We start from the raw sequence: 18899 nt of genomic DNA, 5'->3' as shown, positions 1-18899 counted from the left end.
GGGGGTGTGAGGGTGTGGGGGTGTGAGGGTGAGGGGGTGAGGGGGGTGAGGTTGAGGGCGTGTGAGGTTGAGGGTGTGTGAGGGTGATGGTGTGAGGGGGTGAGGGGGTGAGAGGGTGTGTGAGGGGGTGTGTGAGGGTGTCTTTCATAAGACATAGAAAAAAGAGGTCTGTGTTGAAGCAAGGGAGCCTTCACTATACACAGCCTTGTATTTGTAAGTCGAAAAGTATATACCATGGTTCAGAGGCACTAATGAGAAGCTTGTGGGAGAGAAGGGAGGTAGAATAAGGAGGAAACAAGGGGAAATAAGGAGTGATGGAGGGAAGGAATAAGGGCTGTGACTGGCTGGAGAAAGAGCAAGGTACATGGGAAAAAGCACCAGGGAAGGAGGAATGAGGGGCTTTTGCAGGTTGGGTAGCGAAAAGCACGGAGGGGAAGAGACGACGGCAATAGGGAGGGAATAGAGGGGGCAGAGGGCATAAGAAGAACAAGGCACAAAACGGATAATTAAATACTCCAGTCAATCAACACAAGAGGAGTTTGACAATATCGCACATCAATGGATGAAGGCTACAGAGCAAAAGAAACCAACATGTTAAGGCCGATCGCCTAAAGCAAGTATAGAACACGTTTAATGTGAATAGCACAAACATTGCACATGTCCCACCAAACAGCACTGCAAGCATTGATACTGAACGCTCCCGGAAAGTTACACCGACACACACATATGAAAAGAGACACAGACATACACACACCAGTTCACTGGAGGTGCGCACAAACACATTCTCACAAAATACATACACACTGGTCCTCCCAAAGGCACACAGACACCACAGACCAACGCAGACAGCACAGCTTCCTATCTGAGCAAAACATCTGTGGCAAACATCTAGAGCAATACACAGAGCAGGCGCACGGCTGTATGCGGTAGAGGGCGTGGTGCAGAACGGAGAGGGCGCATTTTACCATTGCCTGTACTGCACATTGCCAGACAACGCCACAAAAAAACAGTGTCTGCCTTCTTCAGCAGACTTAAATAACATTAACAGAAAACCTCCAGCTGCCAGCAGGATAGTAAAATACAGTGTAAACGTGCACACACAGGGGGTGCCACTCCGCACCACCTTATGTGGAAACAGGTTGTTCTGCGAATGAGAGCAGTGAATCAAAGCACAAGGTTAATTGAATTGCACTGTTATATCTTGGACCTTAAACATTGAATTTACAGTCTTATTGTTAAGCACAAACACATACTTGTGCAGCTATATAGCCATTTATTTGTGCATAGCAAGCATGCCCTGGGTATTGATGCATGTGTGAACACTCCCCATCCCTGGGGGAACACGCACGGATGCCCTCCCTGCTGAAGCCATCTGGGTGGGGCCGCTGCACAGTGCTGCCTTCAGTGCGCACAGCCCTGAAGGTGCCTCACAGATATGGCACTGCAACAGACTGTGGAACGAAGGATTCTCACACGAAACAGCAGAAAGAACACTGTCACCACTCAAACTGACTGAAGCACATTAGATGGCTAAAGACCAATAACGGTTACTTATCCAAGAGAGATAAACAAGTGTTCTCCAAAGTGGGAGCCCGGGCATGTTCATCTTCTGATACGGTAGAGCCAGGGAATATTTTACTGCAGTATCTCAACCCAGGTACCGCCGCGAGGGACCCAGAGTGAGGAGGGAGTCAGGCGGGATCAAACTAAAGCAGACTGTGGTGGTAAAGCTGAATGGCTGCACACTGTTCAATGTGTGCACCAGGGAGCTATATAGCGCCAACCTAGCAGAAGCCGCAGTCTGGAGCTCCATCAGGGGCCAGGCTGCGGCTCCGCGGATGTTAATGTTGAGCCTGCACTGGGCCCGCGCTGCCCCGGGTTTTGGAGTGTCATTCATAATAGCCAACGTTGTCATCTGCAGGATGACACCGTGGCAGGAAGGTGGCTCTGTTGTGACTGGCTCATGGAATTCAACGACTTTCATTCTAATGAAGAGGTGATGGTGGCTCTAATGAGCAGAGCGCGAGACAGCGCGGGATTAGGTACATTCATCGGACTTTCGTATTAACATTACATAGATGGCTACAATGCCTTTATTCGGGAAATGTGTTTGCAGCTATTTCAGATGAGGCAGTTTACTGCATCTCTGTGACCGCTAAGGACAACAAGAAAGTGAACGAGTGGTGTGCGCTCGCTGGGGAAAAAAACAAGCGCGGCAGCGAAGCTGCCATTTGTAACCTAACCTAAAACACATGGCCGGCTGCGCGCTCTGCTGAAGCTGCTGACTTTGGCGCTGGAGACCAGGGTTCGAGCCTCGGCGTGGGCACCGTTATTTAATTATTAAACAAGTAAACGCAATCTCGGAGTGGGGGTGGGGAGAAACAAATAAAAAAAAATAATACACACTGAGGGGGAGACAGATACAATAAAAAACAAGTAATATCCCCGGGTGTGAAAAAAATAAAAATGAATGTGTCCTTTTAACATACCTGGTGCTCGTGTAAAGCGTTCCAATGGCATTAGGTCGATGGCGAAATGGGGGAGAAGATGGAAAAAGTCCCCGCCGGGCCGCCGCGCTGCCTGCGAAGTCTCCGCATTCAGTCCCTGTCCCGAGATGGGGGACCGGGTGAAGAGCGGCCGGGAAGCGCTACCGCCGCCCGCCCGAGAGGCAGAACCGCCGCCGAGCACCGCCAGAACAGGTAAGTGTGTTGAGGGAGAGGAGGGGTGAGTGGGGGTGGGGTGTACGCGTGTGTGTCTGTTTGAGTGTGTCTGTGCGTGCGTGTGTCTGTCTGTGTGCGCGTGTGTTTGTTTAAGGGAGGGTGCGTGTGTGTATGCAGTGTGTGTATGTGCGCATGCGTGAGTGTAGAGTGTTTGCGCAAGGGAATGAGGCAGGAGAGGGGCACGGCGCCGTGCGCGCTCACGAGCTCAAAACTGAGCAGCTCTGCGCTCGTGCACCCTCTCCTGTCCACATTCCCGAAAACGGGCGACATAAGGTCTTTCGCTGACGCGAGACCTAAAAAAGCACCCAATCAATAAAGAAGCAGCTTTATTAAAATAAAAGCAAGACCTATTGGCTCTGCCGATGTCTGTTTAAATAATAAGAACCGTCTCTTCATTATTTATAATGTTTGGGCTCTGCTAAGCCCACGCATGTGGATTTTGTACAGCACCTGGTAGAGGAAACTTCACAATTCATCATGGTAAAGAAATGGTTGCATCACAATTGTTCTTTAGGGCAAATTAGACAAAAGAAACATTTTGTATAAAGCACTATTATCTAGAAGAATAAATGATATGTAGAACTAGTCAAAAGTTTTAAAATACTTATTTAATTGGGCAAATTATTTACAGAGATAACAGTTCTCAGTAGTGCTGACACACCAATTTAAAGAGTGTTTGTATAAAGAAATGAAAGCGACCTGTGGACAATAATAGTTAAGTAACTTGCGCTGTATCATAAAAAAATGTATTTTCCATTTTAAAATTGAGTAACTTATCATTGAAAAACATTGTTTCATAGCAAATGTTTTTTTCTGTTAAATTATAAGCTTTGTCTAATGAGTACAGAGGAACCATATTTATACTATACAACTAATTCACCCAGGTTCATTTTAGGTGAGTTAACTTGCCCAATTTTACATGATAAAGCAGTAGAGCAAGCATTTATCGCTATTACACTGAGCTGACTTATGAAGTAAATGTTAATTTGTAATATTTGAAAGGTGTTCTTTTAAGAAAGTTATATATTGCCTTGACATTTCATTGCACTCCACTATTTTCAGTTTCATGCATTTAAACAATGATCTGCATTTCTATACAAATGGTAATGCTATGCGTTTAGTCTTGTTAATTTGTCTATTTAGTGCCACAATTCATTTTTGGTAGTGGCGTGCTGTCTTACTCTATATATTTTGCTATCCTATGACACTGTTGTGAGGCAGGAAAACAATTTTTATTTTGTAAATTGTAGACAAAAAGCAAATCTCGATTTCTGCTGCTATAAATTAGCAAGGCCCATGGCAAAAAAGAAGCACAAACAAGACAATATTTATATTATATATACATACCAACAACTTACTCCTCGGAAAAGTAGTATGCACTCACAGGATCTTTGTATTTCTCGATTATTTTTAATTATCAGCAGTATCTATTGTCAAAAAATACCGACGCGTTTTGTTACACACAGGCAACTTGCTCACGGCAAGTTAGCTGTGTGTAATGAAACGCGTCGGTATGTTTTTTACACTGGATACTGCTGGTTAATTAAAAAAAATCAAGAAATACAAAGATCCTGTGAGTGCGTACTACTTTTCCGAGCAGGAAGTTGTTGTTGAATTAATTTCGGCGGGGCTCTGCCGACAAGAATTGCACCGAGATAAGAATCGTCAGGGGTCTGCAACTGTGAACCGAATTGGAGGAATATATATATTCCTCCATATATATATAAATAATTATATCATGAGGTAACATAGCGCTTTACCAAAGAACAAATAACGTCATGCGGGATTAAGTCCTCCGTAAAGATAATACATAATATGTTTATCTATACATTAAGTAGTCAGATGCTTTGAATTACATACCTGTTTGTCATCAGAATGAATCAAAAACTTTGGGGAAGGAGGAGCAGTTTCATGATGCTAAAGAGAGGCAGACAGAAAGGTAACAAATATTAATAGTTAAAGAGAGAACAGTGAGCAGTAAAACATCAGACTTCCCTCAGATATTGCCTTACCAAGGGATCTTGTAAGACTTCATCAATAGCTGCACATACTTCTTCAGTCTGCTGCCTGAGCTGTGCTGGAGAACACACCTGGGAAAGCAAATGGTAAAGATCAGCATCTGAACTGAAATTTTAATGAGTAGCACAGGAAATAAAAATGAAAAAAATATTACTTCAGAGTATGTATCAAAGATGTCTTCTGCATCATGTGGTGACTGTGCTAATTCATCTGTTGCCTATTGAGAAAAACAAATAATTTGTTATTGGAAGCATTCACTAAATAGTTCATGAACAGTCAATACGTTTTATGTTGCAAACAATTATAGTTTGTGTTCAGATAACGTGTATGTCTCACAGCAGTAAGAGTAAATCTTGTGAAAAGGGCCCAATGCTACTGCTACGAGATAGAAGCTGCATCTTTCAGAAAACATCATTTTGCTGAGCTCTGCCTATAATTCACTAGTTGACAGATTGCTTGGATTCCAGGGCTTTAAGTGGGAAGAAAAAAGTGGAGTGTCTCTAAAACGGGTGGTGACCTATGTAAATAAGGAAGTGGCTGAAAGACATAACCTTGTTATGTTATGTTAAGGTATGGACTTTTATAGAGCTGTCAGACATATCACACTGTCAGGGCCTTATGTTGCTGTTGACTAAAATGTTAGAAGAATTGTTGTCACAGAGTAAGAGGTACTTTAGAACATCTAGGTTTTAGCCCTTTTTAGGTCGAGCCTAGAGTCAGCGCGCAAGCACAGCTCTGGTGAAGATATGCTGTAGTTCACTACATGAGGGAAGCCGTGCCCACTGCCCCGCCAATTTTTTCATTGGCTTGGGTCTTTGTCCTTCGTAAATGCTGTCTTCTGATTCATTATTTAGTCCCTCCTTATTATGGCCATGTAGTCATTTGTACCCTCCCATGGCTAAAGGCCCCTTTACTTCTTGTGTTACACAGTACGGTGCATGTTATTTAGTCTGTGAGCACTATTTTTTCTGTGCCTTCTCACTGGTGTATGGCATTTCAGGATCCGAGCGAAATTTGCCGATTCATGCCCTTATATAGGTATATTTCAAAATGCCCTTATATAGACATCGAAATCTTACCCATATTTAGACATAACCAAACCAGTCCAAATACAGGCATGGCTACTTCCACTAGTTCCAAAAAGCTACAACGATTTCTTGGAAAACTTGGCTTCAGCAGTCAGGGACATCCCCTTACTTGAATATTGATTTGTTCTAGAAATCATGGCGTTTTCAAAGAACTGCAAAAACAACAATTGATGGACAGAATGCAGAACAATGTCATACATTCACCCCAGTACAGAGATCTGGGCCTAAATCCATCGTTTTTTTGCACTCCACACCACCCCAGGTCAGACATGGCCATATGCAAATCAGCCTTGACCCTGTGCCTCATGGGAACAGTCCAGCCCGAACTGCCAAGCCATGTCTTTCCTGGACCGGAATCAAGCATCCAAGGACCGGTTTCTGGCTATCAGCCTTCATCAGCCTGGATAGCTTGACTCCAGTGGTGTGGAGAGCATGGGACTCACGTCTGAGCATACCCATCCCACTCGGGGTGACAAATGCAAAAACAACAATTGATGGACAGAATGCAGAACAATGTCATACATTCACCCCAGTACAGAGATCTGGGCCTAAATCCATCGTTTTTTTGCACTCCACACCACCCCAGGTCAGACATGGCCATATGCAAATCAGCCTTGACCCTGTGCCTCATGGGAACAGTCCAGCCCGAACTGCCAAGCCATGTCTTTCCTGGACCGGAATCAAGCATATTTTCAAAGAACTACCATTCCCTTGGGGTTCTTTGGTGACGTTATTATGTCCGACTTTACGTCAAACTAGTCCCTTTCAATGTATAAACATGCCTCCACTTGCCCTAGCAAATACACGGTGGTTCGGAGCATCTCAACTATCTACTTGCCCGAAGCAGCTCGCTACAGCAAGTGCCGAGGAAGCCGACCCTACAGCTGACGCACTGATCGAGAGGCTGCCTTTCTCTTGCTGAGAATCCAGCTCCAGTGTTTCCAAGCTCCCCTTGCGGTGTATTGGGAAATCGAGTCCCGAGACAGAGATACCAGACCTCCTTCCTTCTAAAACAAAGGTACGGAGCTGATTAGACCCTAAGAGAAATCTTGGATAGATTCTTGGCAAATAAAACTAAACCTATGCTACACCACACTTACTTCTTCCCTCGTACTAGACTTAGGTTAGGTACATCGAGGTAGGCGTATTTTAGAAGCTTTAGCTTTGTTATTAATGTATGTATTTATCTATGGTCTAGAAACCATACAATGCTTTTACAGTATTATTGTATAATACTCTTCTTACTGTACAAATTATACTTTGCAACCAGTATTACGAATGTAGCAGTTCATTTAACTTGCATGAGGAAGAAGACTGTTCAATAAAACATTTTATTGAAAACGCCTGTCTCTCTATTTCTCTGCACCTCTGATGAAACGAAGCATGCACGATTGACTGAGTAAAATATCTATCTATTGTTTCCACGACTCTGAAGATCAGTTTTATTCTTGGGGAAACAAAGTTGCCATGTTTATGCGGTTGTCAGAAACTAATTACTTCTTGTTTATTCGAGAAAGTTTCTAGTGACCTCTGAGCTAACTGGCACTCACAATTAAGTCTAACATATTTGATAAAGACCTAGTAGACATAAGTCCTACATCACATCTATAGGATATGTTATTCCAATGCGCAGAGCCTATTGAGAATATATGAAATATACTACATGGCGCCCAATGTTTGGTAAGGCACTAATTTAACGCTAGAGTAACTCAGTCGTGCTTTTCGCAGAGACCCCTTTTTCCCGTAAAATACTCCAATAGACGTCTGGAGTGGGTAAAAGGATAAAATATCCACCATAACAGAGTAGGACGAAGATCCTATGTATTAGTTTTTGGTTTGATTCAACATTGAAGGATACAGTATTCCAAAATATTGTGCACCTTATCTTTATTTCCTTGAAACTTGCTCTGCAAACTTTCAGTCAACAAAATGTCGGATAGTGACACCGAGACAGGTAGACCGACAAGAACCGGTGGAGCTGCAGCTGCAGACCAACCGGGTTTAAACATTACAGGATTCCAACAAACCGACGCGGATGCTATAATCATCCCGGTAAACTTAAAGAAAACCATCACTATAAAGCTTATAACAAACGGCCTATCATCAAGAGGTGGTAGGGTAATTTTTGCCATAGAGGCACACGAATATCGACAGACAGAGGTATTCTATTCATGGATAATCGTCCCTGAAGCAAATGCAGTATCGCATGTGTTTCACTTCTACAAAGTAGAGGATAATCCAACGCAATACGTTCCTTTCGAGGACATTGAAATTACACTAACTTACCAAGAGCATCAGCTCTGGTTTAAAGGCGCCCTACAATGTCAAAATCACATTACCAGGCTCAGTCCACTAGGTAGACCAGGAGAAACATGGCCGGTACTAGCCAGCTATACACCACACCCTGCGGATGTATGACGTTATAACGCATACTATTACTCCGCAGACCATTACAACGCGACTTTTACTCCGCATACCGTTACAACGCATAGCGCCTTGGGGCGCTGGATAGTGGTAAGTATAATTTACTATTCTAACTCCAGTCCCCGTGGACCCTAGGGAAGGTGTTGGATAGTAAATTATACTTATTCCCTATCCTAGAACGCCCCCCAGCGCAATGCGTTGTAATGGTATGCGGAGTAATGGTCGCGTTGTAATGGTAGTGCGGAGTAAAAGATCCGTTGTAACGGGTGTATACCCACCCTGCCATTGAAGAAATCTCAGGTGCGGAACTATTAGTTCAACTGAAACAACTGATAAAAATACATAGATAACTGGTTCAATATGTCATGCGGACTCAAACAGTCCAACCTCCTATAAGGATTCCACAACAAATCCCTCACCAGGGAAACACAAATAAAATCCCACCACAGACTATACAATCAGTCATTGGTAAATTGACCGCAAAAAGGGAAAAAATTCTATTCTGGATAGCTCAAAAAATTACTCAAATCCTGGCAGTATTTCCTGACAGTACACCTCATGAGAAACACAGAATTTTAACAATCTGTTTACCAATGGGGATCGCACTACACCTGGAGGACTGCGACACTTGGGGTAGAGTCTTTGCTGCAATCTACACAAAAACACATGGTGTTCCGTTGATGGTGATGATACCAGACTTCCTGAAACAGATTCAAAATGAATACGGGGCAGAGCCTGCTTTAAATCTGGGTATGAAATTACTGAAAGATTTCAAACAGGTCTCAGCTATAATATTAACTAATATTAAAGGTGAGGCAGCATCCGTGGCGATCTGCCAGAAAATAAGGGAAATTGACATAACTGAGCAACCATATGAACTGGCCAGTATAATTGAAAAAACCTACAAAGAACTAGGAAGAGATAGTTTGGGTGGAAAACCAGTTATACCCCAACTAACAGAAAGTCCTGAAAAAGTCTTTATTAAAAACACTCTCACTACTCCTAAAAAGAAGTGGGAAAATACTAAACAAACTTCTATTGAGAAGCGTTCTCAGTCCTGAGGAAGGTCTCCTCAAAAGGAGCCCTCTGAAAAGAGGTATCACCTCAGGAACAGGGATAATTTGAGGAAACCTGATAGATATCAAGTTACTGATACACGTTCCTCTCATACCTTTCAGACTTCCTTACAGAAATTGGAAAGAAGAGGACGATCAGAACACAAGGAAGAGCGCATGAAATCCAAAGACGATCAACACGTTCCAAAAAACAAGAATACCCAATTCAGCAAAAAGAAGGTAGCAGGTCTAAAAATCAGACAGGCCGAGGATCTTGAGGACACAACTCAAGAACGGGGAGTGGGCCCAGACAGGGCTGGACAGCGAAGCAGAAGTCACCATAGCTCGCAAGATCTTGAAGGATCATATGGAGACAGTGGACTTGAATGAGTACATTCAAGTTGAAACAGCTGATACCGGGGTTAGTGTACCCCATAAGTTATCGAAGAAACAACGCTCTGGATGGAGGGGGACATACCTAGGAAAATAAGAGCACTCTTTTGGGAGAAGCTCTCTAAGGGTTATGACATTCTTCTAGTTGAAGAAGACTGGCCACCAAAATGTGTCAGGGAGTGCCCACATGGGGAATCGATCATTATGCCAGCCTTCCCAATCATATTCTAATTCGCTTAAAATACACCTATGCCAGAAAATGGGCTGTAGCTTAGGCTCCAGCATTATATAAAAATCATGTGGGATGGGATGAGGATTCTCCTCAGCCCAAAATCCAGTTAAAATCACAACCAACTGCACAGAGGCAGTATCCAGTTAAGCAGAAGCTAAAAAACAGGTCAGGGAGATATTAGATCAACTTGAATACCAAGGGGTGATTGGAACATGCACCTCATCAATGAACAATCCTTTGTTTCCTGTCTCCAAACCAGACAATACATATCGTCTCGTTTTGGACTACAGACATTTAAACTCTTGTTGCAAAACTTTTGCAGTACAAAATGCACACAGTGCAGCACTGATGAATATCATTGTGTGCAAAAAATATAAAAGCACATTAGATATTTCTAATCGTTTTTTCTGTCAAAACATTGCACCTGAAAGCAGGTACTTGACCGCTTTTTCAATCATAGGGACACATCGTCACTTCTGTCATCTCCCCCAGGGATTCAAGAATAGTCCGGGGTCATTCTCAGCCAGAGTAACAGAGTTACTACAAATGTATGATGATGAGGCATTATCTTATGTCGATGACATCTATCTAATAGACGATGATTTGGACAGGCAGTGGAAAAGGGTGAACACCATATTACTTAGCTACGCCTTTGAAGGGTATACATTCAATTTTAAGAAATCAAGAATTGCCCACCTAAACGTCCTTTTTCTAGGATACGAGTGATCAAGTGAAGGTAAAAGCCTGGCAGCTAATTTCTTAGAAAAATGTGCGCTGCTCCAACCTCAAAAAATGCTGGAAAACTTACAGTCAATTCTAGGTTTCCTGAATTTCGGAAGAATTTACATTCTAAACTACGTAGAAAGGATTAAACCTCTCTACGGATTAATCAAATCAGATTTTAAAACAACTAATTGGACTCAAAAACACACAGAAATGTTGCGTTCAGTGCAAACAGACATGTTAGCAACATCACATTTACAGACACGCGTAAATGTACGCAATCTTGTCATCAGAATAATCCCAGGAAGATGCGGATTTACGTACTTAACCTTTAATGAGGGTGAAAAAGTACCAATTGCTTACAAATCACACTTGTACACACAAGCTGAAAAGAAATTCACTTCAACAGAAAAAATTCTGTCAGCGGTTCAAACTGCAGTGGCAAAAGAGAGAGCCCTCGCACTGGGTAAGCGCATATTGGTCATTACTCCTGTACCTGCCTTAGAGGAAGTGACGAAAGCAAGCATCCCAAATGCTAAGGCTTTACATCCAAGAAGGATACAATGGGTTAACTCTCTTGCTGCAATAGACGTTGAATACGTCTTTGACCCTTACTTGAAAACACAAGAATTTCTAAAATACGAACAAGAATGTCCTCTGCCCACTGAGATTCTGCCTCTGGAACTGTACGGATGTATAATTTAAACAGACGGATAAGCACAGCCCGAAACTGGGGGTAAACAAGCTTATAGTGCTGCGTGCGCGATTGTTAAAGGTCGCTGGCGCGATGGTAAATTCCGACCTATGGTCACAAAAACACAATCTCTCCGAGACTGTACAGCTCAGCGAGCTGAACTACAGGCTTTCAAGATGGCGCTTGAAAATACCGATCGCAAATTCCCCACACTAATAGTGTGCCATTCGTATTATTGCGTTCAACCTTACAATGAATACTTGCAGTACTGGGTTCAAAACGGTTTCAAAGATGCAAAAGGTGGCACAATCAAGCATAAGTTGCTTTGGGAACAAGTAGTTCAATTACACAAAGAACTACAAAAGACTCACGTGATCCATACACTAGGGGCCAGATGTAGGTAAATACCATTTACCGATTCTAAAATACCGAATTTTACCGATTCGGTGTTTTAGAATGGGTAAATGGTATGTAGGTATTACTTCGGTAATTTTTACCGAATCAGTAAAATTCAGCAATATTCCCCATTCATTCCTATGGGCCTGTATGCCTGTAGGCCCATAGGAATGAATGGGGAATATCGATTCGGTAAATACCGAATCGGTAAGGGGGGAAGACCTACAAGGTTGGCAGTGTGTCACATTGACACCCTGTTGCACCCCTGAATAGTGTCTGGGTGCACATGTAGCACACATACATGCCCTAAGGGCATGTATGTCTGCCACATGGCACTGTTAAAAAAGCAAAAAATTGCTTTTTTAACGGTTTTCGTTATTTACCACCAACTTGTAGTTGGCGGTAAATAACGAATCCTTACAGGTGAAAAGCGCTCACTACCTACATTTCAGATTTGGTATTTTACCGAATCGGTATTTAAGAATTCGGTAATTTACCGAATTCTTGAATACCGATTCGGTAAATTACCGAATCTGAAATGTAGCCACCTACATCCCAAATGCCTAATACCGGTCGGTAACGGCCGAAATTCGGTAATTTTGGCCGTTACCGACCGGTATTAGGGTTCCTACATCTGGCCCTGAGTCATCAATGTGATGGCGTTCACATTGAAGGGAATTCATTAGCTGACGAAGCCGCGAAGGCAGCTGTGCAAACGGCTTCCGTAGCTGCAATCACTCATTTGAAAACAAAAATAGAAGGCAAATTAATGCAGGCTGTCACCGCTTCCAATAAAGACAGTGGTAAAACTTTACCAAAAGGCTTTCCACTCAAGTACTCATATATAACTGATGTAAATAATGTTCCTTTCGCTCGAATCCCTGGAGTGGGGATAGAGTAATTCCAAACATGGAACATAGATGAGGACTAATCTTAGCAGCACATGAAGGGCTTACCTCTGCACGCGCAGGTGTTTCTGCCACAGTGTCATTACTAAAACAAAGATACTGGTGGCCACACATTAGGAAACAGACCAGAAACTATGTTTTGGAATGTGAAATCTGCCAGAAAATAAAGGTTTCAGCCGTGAAACGCCCGGCGCAGACGCCCTTTTTAATTTCAGATAAACCATTAGCTTGCGTTTACCTGGACCACTGTGGGCCCTTACAGAGGGATGGTAACTACAAATATATCATGGTAGCAGTGGATTCCTGCTCAAGATTCATTTGGATGTGGCCTCAGCACTCGGCTGACGCCCAAACTGTTATAAAAGATTTGCGAGTCTTTATCGGCACATACACAGTCGGCACGCTACATTCTGACCAGGGTCTTGCGTTTAGCTCCAAAGTTTACAAGGAGGCCATGGTTAATTTGGGCTTTGCATTGCGGTATTCGAGTCCTTTCCATCCTGAGGGAAGTTCTGTAGTAGAAAGAAAAAACCAGGACATAAATTAATCTATAACAGCTAGGGTATTAGGCTTGGGTGACGGATGGGTCAAACATCTAATAAGTGTCCAACGTAGTTTAAATATTCTGCCAAGAAATTCTCTATGAAATCCTTTTTGGTAATAGAATGCTTGTCCAGGACCTCATTTGTCACACTTCAGTGGTGGAACAAAAACCCTCTGATATCAAAGGCCGTTTGACTGTTTTGCAGGACTTAAACGAAAAAAGGATAAGTCAAAGCAACACAATACAGAAGCCAACGGACACTGAAGGAGAAACACCCATCCCAGCAAGGCCTGTCTGGATTCCAAAGATTGGGGATCTAGTTGGAGAAAAGATCGCAGATAAGAAGGAATTTGGGCCTTCTTACAGAAAACCAGTACCTGTACGAGCAATGCACGGATCAAGAACAGTGTTACTGCCGCCCCTTGCTGGTAGAAAAGAGAACAGGTTTGTATCCATCGACCTGGTCAAGCCACATCATGTGTGCGCTAATAAGTAGTAGGCCCAGTGGACTACAAAGATGTAGCAAAAGACCAAATCTTGCTACTATCCTAGAGGTTCAGACTGAGAAACAAATAACTTTTGAAGACTCTGCAGCACAAAACAAAGGACTAAGCAATAAAGCAATGGAACGTGTGACTCTTCAGACCCAAATAACAGTTTGTCAAGACACTCCTGTCTGCAATGATGTAGCATCTGACTACACTAATATGACAAAGGATCCGGTAGCCACAGTAATTTAGAAAAATCCTGATGCAATTCCAAAAATTGGCAGAACTGCCTCTGGCTATTTCATTAACTTTGATACGTTTTCTGAGGATCCCAGTGAGTCTGAAATAACGCCAGCAAATAAAACTTTTAAAGATCAAGTAACAGAACTCTTTCAGCAACTTGAAAAAACGTATCTGATTTCACCATGGGTTGAACTTTGGATTGTGATAGGCGTACTTTTTCTCCTACTTTGGCTAATCATGGTATTAACTATGGGGATGCTGATAAATGGAAAATATAGTAAAATGGACACAGCAAGTAAGAACATCAACTTGCTCCTGAAGCCACACAAATCATCTCATCGTGAACAAAGAGACTTGACATCAATGAACATCACAGCCGTTCCTATAACTGGTGGTAGAGCATGGGACAGAACTGATTATGACATTTATGGTCCGGCAGAGCTGCTGAAGATTCCACATCAATTTAAGGTTTCCTTGAGTGACTTTGTTTCACCCAGCACGTTTTCTGATGATTGGGACTTTGAGATTGTTAATAATATGATGTCAGATTTAGAGATGTCTGCTAAATTTACGAAACATGAATACTTAGAAGGTACATCAAATTATGCACAAATGTATTGTTATAATCACTATGGTCATCATTACTTGCATAAATCTACAAACCGTAGGAATATGTATACTTACAATCAATGGGAACATTGTCCAACACCACCAAAATGTAGCTCAAAAACATTCTATAAAACATTTCCATATTTCTCAGGTTTTAATACCACTAATCCAAAATGTTAATAAGACAGGAATGAAAAGTATGTTAACCAATACAAAGCAAATTTATTCAGCAGCCTTTTATGTCCAGCTGTCCCAATTAGGTTTTGACTTTTGGAGTGACAACATAGAAACAAAAACTGTCTGGGGCTCAAAAGACTGGCAAGTGCAGGGAATAGAAGCTTTATTTCAAGCCTGCATTATTCCTGAACAAATAATGTTTTTGAATGACACTGTTCAACAGATATCCTGCCTTGGCATGGCCAAGATAAAAGATTTAAACAAACTGTCCATACCTACACCTACACCTGATAGTCAAAACACTTCAGTAGGGTGGGTTGACGTAAAAAACTATTTTACTTAAAAACAGAACTGATCCTGATTGGAAAAAATGGTTGATCTGGCCCACAGACACGAATAACTGTCAAGATAGATTCCTGAACAAGGCACAAGGGTTTACAGTAACTAGGCCAGATCCAAGATATGTCCAGAGACAACATCCAGGAATAGTAACAACATACAGTGTAGGAAAACTGTGCCTTGAGTGGCTACAAAAATCTACACTTACAGAGGTTAAACAACACTATCTTTACTTAAAGATGGCATTGATTTAAGCGACTTCTTACTAGGCCCTGCAAAACAACGTCATAAACGTTTCATATATGCAGGTATGTATGCCATATATAATGAAGCTTGGACAGAGACACAGGTAAAGACTGCAGAAAGAATACAAGAAATTTATTGTATTAATTCAGAGAAAGCACTCTCGGTAGTTGACAATGGGTTACCGACCCAGCCATTCAGAATTTATTCTTTGGACAGCATAGTATACTCTGCCATTGACATAATGGAACAGGACTTTCTCATGCTACAGCATGGACAGTCACAATTACGTTCTATAATGCTTTTAGGCTGGACGTTGCAAAATCTTCATTCTGGATATGTGCCATGGTGTCTAATCAACACTACGTCATTGTTTGCTGTATTTAACCTTACAGATAAACAAATCAGCTTGGCACGGAAAGGATCAGACTATACAGTGCTGAGCATTGAAAAACTGGAAAGATTACCATTAACTGTTTCAGAAAAGCCTGCAACAGAATGGATAATACACAGGGTAATCACCCTGCCTGTTGCAATTTTCAACTTTCAATACTGTTTGAAACATATACCAATGGCCATGTATGAAAGGTTGGATAAGGAATACATACAGTCAACCTGGGAATTACCATACACACACAAATGTTGGAGTGAGGGAAAAGAGGTATTTCTTAGTGGTACACAATGCAAAAGCACACTAAGCGGTACACTTTTATGCCAGGGTATTAATTTACATGGAGCCTGTGAAGGTTCTTCGAACCACTTATCCTGCCACTTGCAAGGTTCTCCAGCAACAGTAATAGATCCAATTTTTAGGCAGCTCTCTAACGGGAGCTATATAATGTTGAATGATCACAGCTATTGTGGAATGATGCCAGGAATAGCCTATCTCGTAACTGTGTCAGCCAGGGTCACTTGCTGTATGCAAGTATTGTTTCCTAAAGCTAAGACAGACGGGGAGTCTCCGCTATGGCCTTCACTGAACATCTCTTCTACTCGAATTGATACTTTAAGCAGAATGAAAGCCATTCTTTTCCAAAAAACTGTGCCACTGACCTTGTCCAAAGAGACGTATGAACTACAAGTTGCAAGGTCCTCTGCAGAGATACATGCCCTTTTATCCACAAACTGTCCAATACATTTCATAGAAATGTTAGGTCGTATCTTAAACATGTCTGATACCAGTGGTATTGTAAATGTATTTAAGACAGTTTTTTGGGACTGTTAGCACCTTTTGAAGCAGTCCTCTGCATTTTTCCAAACTTTGTGCACTCTGTGTTCAGCGGCCTGCCTCTCATTTTGGGACACATAGCAGGAATACTATTGTTGTTCCTTCTGCTCCGATATGGCAAGTCCGGTCAGCAATGACACCCAGATTACCATCGAGAACACTCTCCTGGCAATGAAGTGTTGTGAGCGCATGATACAGATCCTGGGCCTGGCTTGTCTAAGAGACCTGAATACCACGTGGTTCCTATCATTCCGACCAATCTGGCAAGATTGCATCTTACCTGTTCTACGATGCCTGCTATGTGGAGAAGAATGCGTGTTGGATGTCTGTCTAACACTTCCATCAGCACTGCCAACGGATGTTGTTACCCATGCATCATGTTGTCCCCAGCGGCTACCAATCCTGATAACGGCATTCATTGAGATCTCACAGACGCAATCTGTTGAGATACATGGATCGACAGGCACACAGGTACCATCTCCATCTCCAATGAACATTGCTAATACGGCTAACGCTGACGGCGATGTTTCATATTTTTGTGCTATCGGTTTACTTAATGAAGTGGTCCAACTTTCACCTACTGTGGTAGATGATTTCTTTGCCAGCTTAGAAGATTTGATGTTTTCTCCTAACAACGAGAATGACTTTTGAAGTTAGCACACAGCGTTCTATGGGGCACTGTATTCGACCTTCACTTTTCAAAACAAAACTTCCAACCTCAAGAAGTCTATTTTTCTGCGATTTGACTTTTCCAAAATGTAACTTTTTTTTGGCACAAAGTAATCTGCTTGAAGTAAAACTATTCTTAGAGAACAAGAATTCTTTGAAACGCTTCCAAAGGACAATATTTAACCTTGTCCACAGCCTGAGCAGTGTATATATTCTGTCATGGAATGGTCTCGACTTTTTCTTCTGTATTTAGGAGACATTTCATAAATGTTATTTCATGACTGGTTCTAATAAGCATTTTTCCAATGTCACACTACATGCTTTGAATGAAAATATTGCTTTTTTTAAATGTGTACAGCACAAATGCTCATCTTTTGTGTACAACCATTTCGAATGCATGGTATGTATTTTGGGAGGGATTTATAACACATTATGCTTTAGATATGTTTTAAATGCTTAGAATTTAGTAATATCGAACATAATAAAGTGGAGTGGGTGTTGTATGGCGTTTCAGGATCTGAGCGAAATTTACCGATTAATGCCCTTATATAGGTATAATTCACATTGCCCTTATATAGACATAGAAATCATACCCATATTTAGACATAACCAAACTAGTCCAAAACCTGGCATGGCTACTTCCACTAGTTCCAGAAAGCCACAAGGATTTCTTTGAAAACTCGGCTTCAGCAGTCAAGGACATTCCCTTACTTGAATATTGATTTGTCCTAGAAATCATGGCGTTTTCCAAGAACTACCATTCCCTTGGGGTCCTTTGGTGACGTTAATTATGTCCGACTGTACGTCAAACTAGGCACCTTCAAGGAATAAATATGCCTGCACTTGCCCTAGCAAACACACGGTGTTTGGGAGCAGCTCGACTATCCCTCATACTAGGCTTAGGTTAGGTACATCGGGGTAGCATATTTTAGAAGCACTAGTTGAGTATTTTTTAGCTTTCTTATTTATGTATGTATTTATCTATAGTCTAGAAACCATACAATACTTTTACAGTATTATTTTATAATACTCTTCTTACTGTACGCATTATACTTTGCAACCAGTATTACGATTGTAGCAGTTCACTTTAATTGCATGAGAAAGAAGACTGTTCAATAAATACTTTTATTGAAAACGCCTGTTTCTCTATTTCTCTGCACCTCTGATAAAACGAAGCATGCACGATTTACTGAGTAAAATATCTATCTATTGTTTCCACGACTCTGAAGATTAGTTTTATTCTTGGGGGAAACAAAGTTGTCATGTTTATGCAGTTGTCTGAAACTAATCCCTTCTTGTTTATTCGAGAAAGTTTCTAGTGACCTCTGAGCTAGCTGGCACTCACAATTAAGTCTAATATATTCGATAGAGACCTAGTAGAGATAAGTCCTACGTCACATCTATAGGATATGTTATTCCTGTGTGTTGAGCCTATTGGGAATATAGGATCTACACTACACAACCCCCTCCCCACCAGCACTCCCATGGTCCGTGCCTTCTTGCCCCCTTCTCCCCTCTACCCTGCCCGCACTCCCGTTGTCCATGCCTTCACCCTCCCCCCGCCCGCACACTCATTGTCCGTGCCTCCCCCCTTCCCGTTGTCCGTGATGCAATGCAATAGGTCTGGTGTAAATGCGAGTCCTGTTGCAATGCAATTGCTTGTTTAAATATTCTGTGGTCGGTAATGGCTCGGAAGTGTGTAGAAAG

The 18899-nt window shown here is 42.0% G+C and overlaps 1 protein-coding gene across 11 annotated transcripts in view; it reads right to left on the bottom strand.

Moving 5' to 3' along the window:
* Positions 1–18899, bottom strand: part of MLIP (muscular LMNA interacting protein) — a 1868253-nt gene that overhangs the window by 475888 nt on the left and 1373466 nt on the right. For 10 of the 11 annotated variants that reach the window (XM_078647952.1, XM_078647955.1, XM_078647953.1 and 7 more), the window contains 3 exons: positions 4894–4956; positions 4733–4810; positions 4581–4637 (listed from right to left, as the gene is read on the bottom strand). The exons of the other annotated variant lie outside the window; for it this stretch is intronic. In XM_078647952.1, coding sequence (XP_078504078.1) covers positions 4581–4637; positions 4733–4810; positions 4894–4956 — 198 coding nt within the window. The remainder of the gene's footprint in view (positions 1–4580; positions 4638–4732; positions 4811–4893; positions 4957–18899) is intronic. 11 annotated transcript variants of the gene reach the window in all.

The sequence above is a fragment of the Lissotriton helveticus genome, chromosome 6 (genome assembly GCF_964261635.1).
Source record: "Lissotriton helveticus chromosome 6, aLisHel1.1, whole genome shotgun sequence".
Taxonomy (NCBI): domain Eukaryota; kingdom Metazoa; phylum Chordata; class Amphibia; order Caudata; family Salamandridae; genus Lissotriton; species Lissotriton helveticus.
Note: the sequence above shows the minus strand (reverse complement) of the source record. Positions and strands in the feature narration are given on the sequence as shown.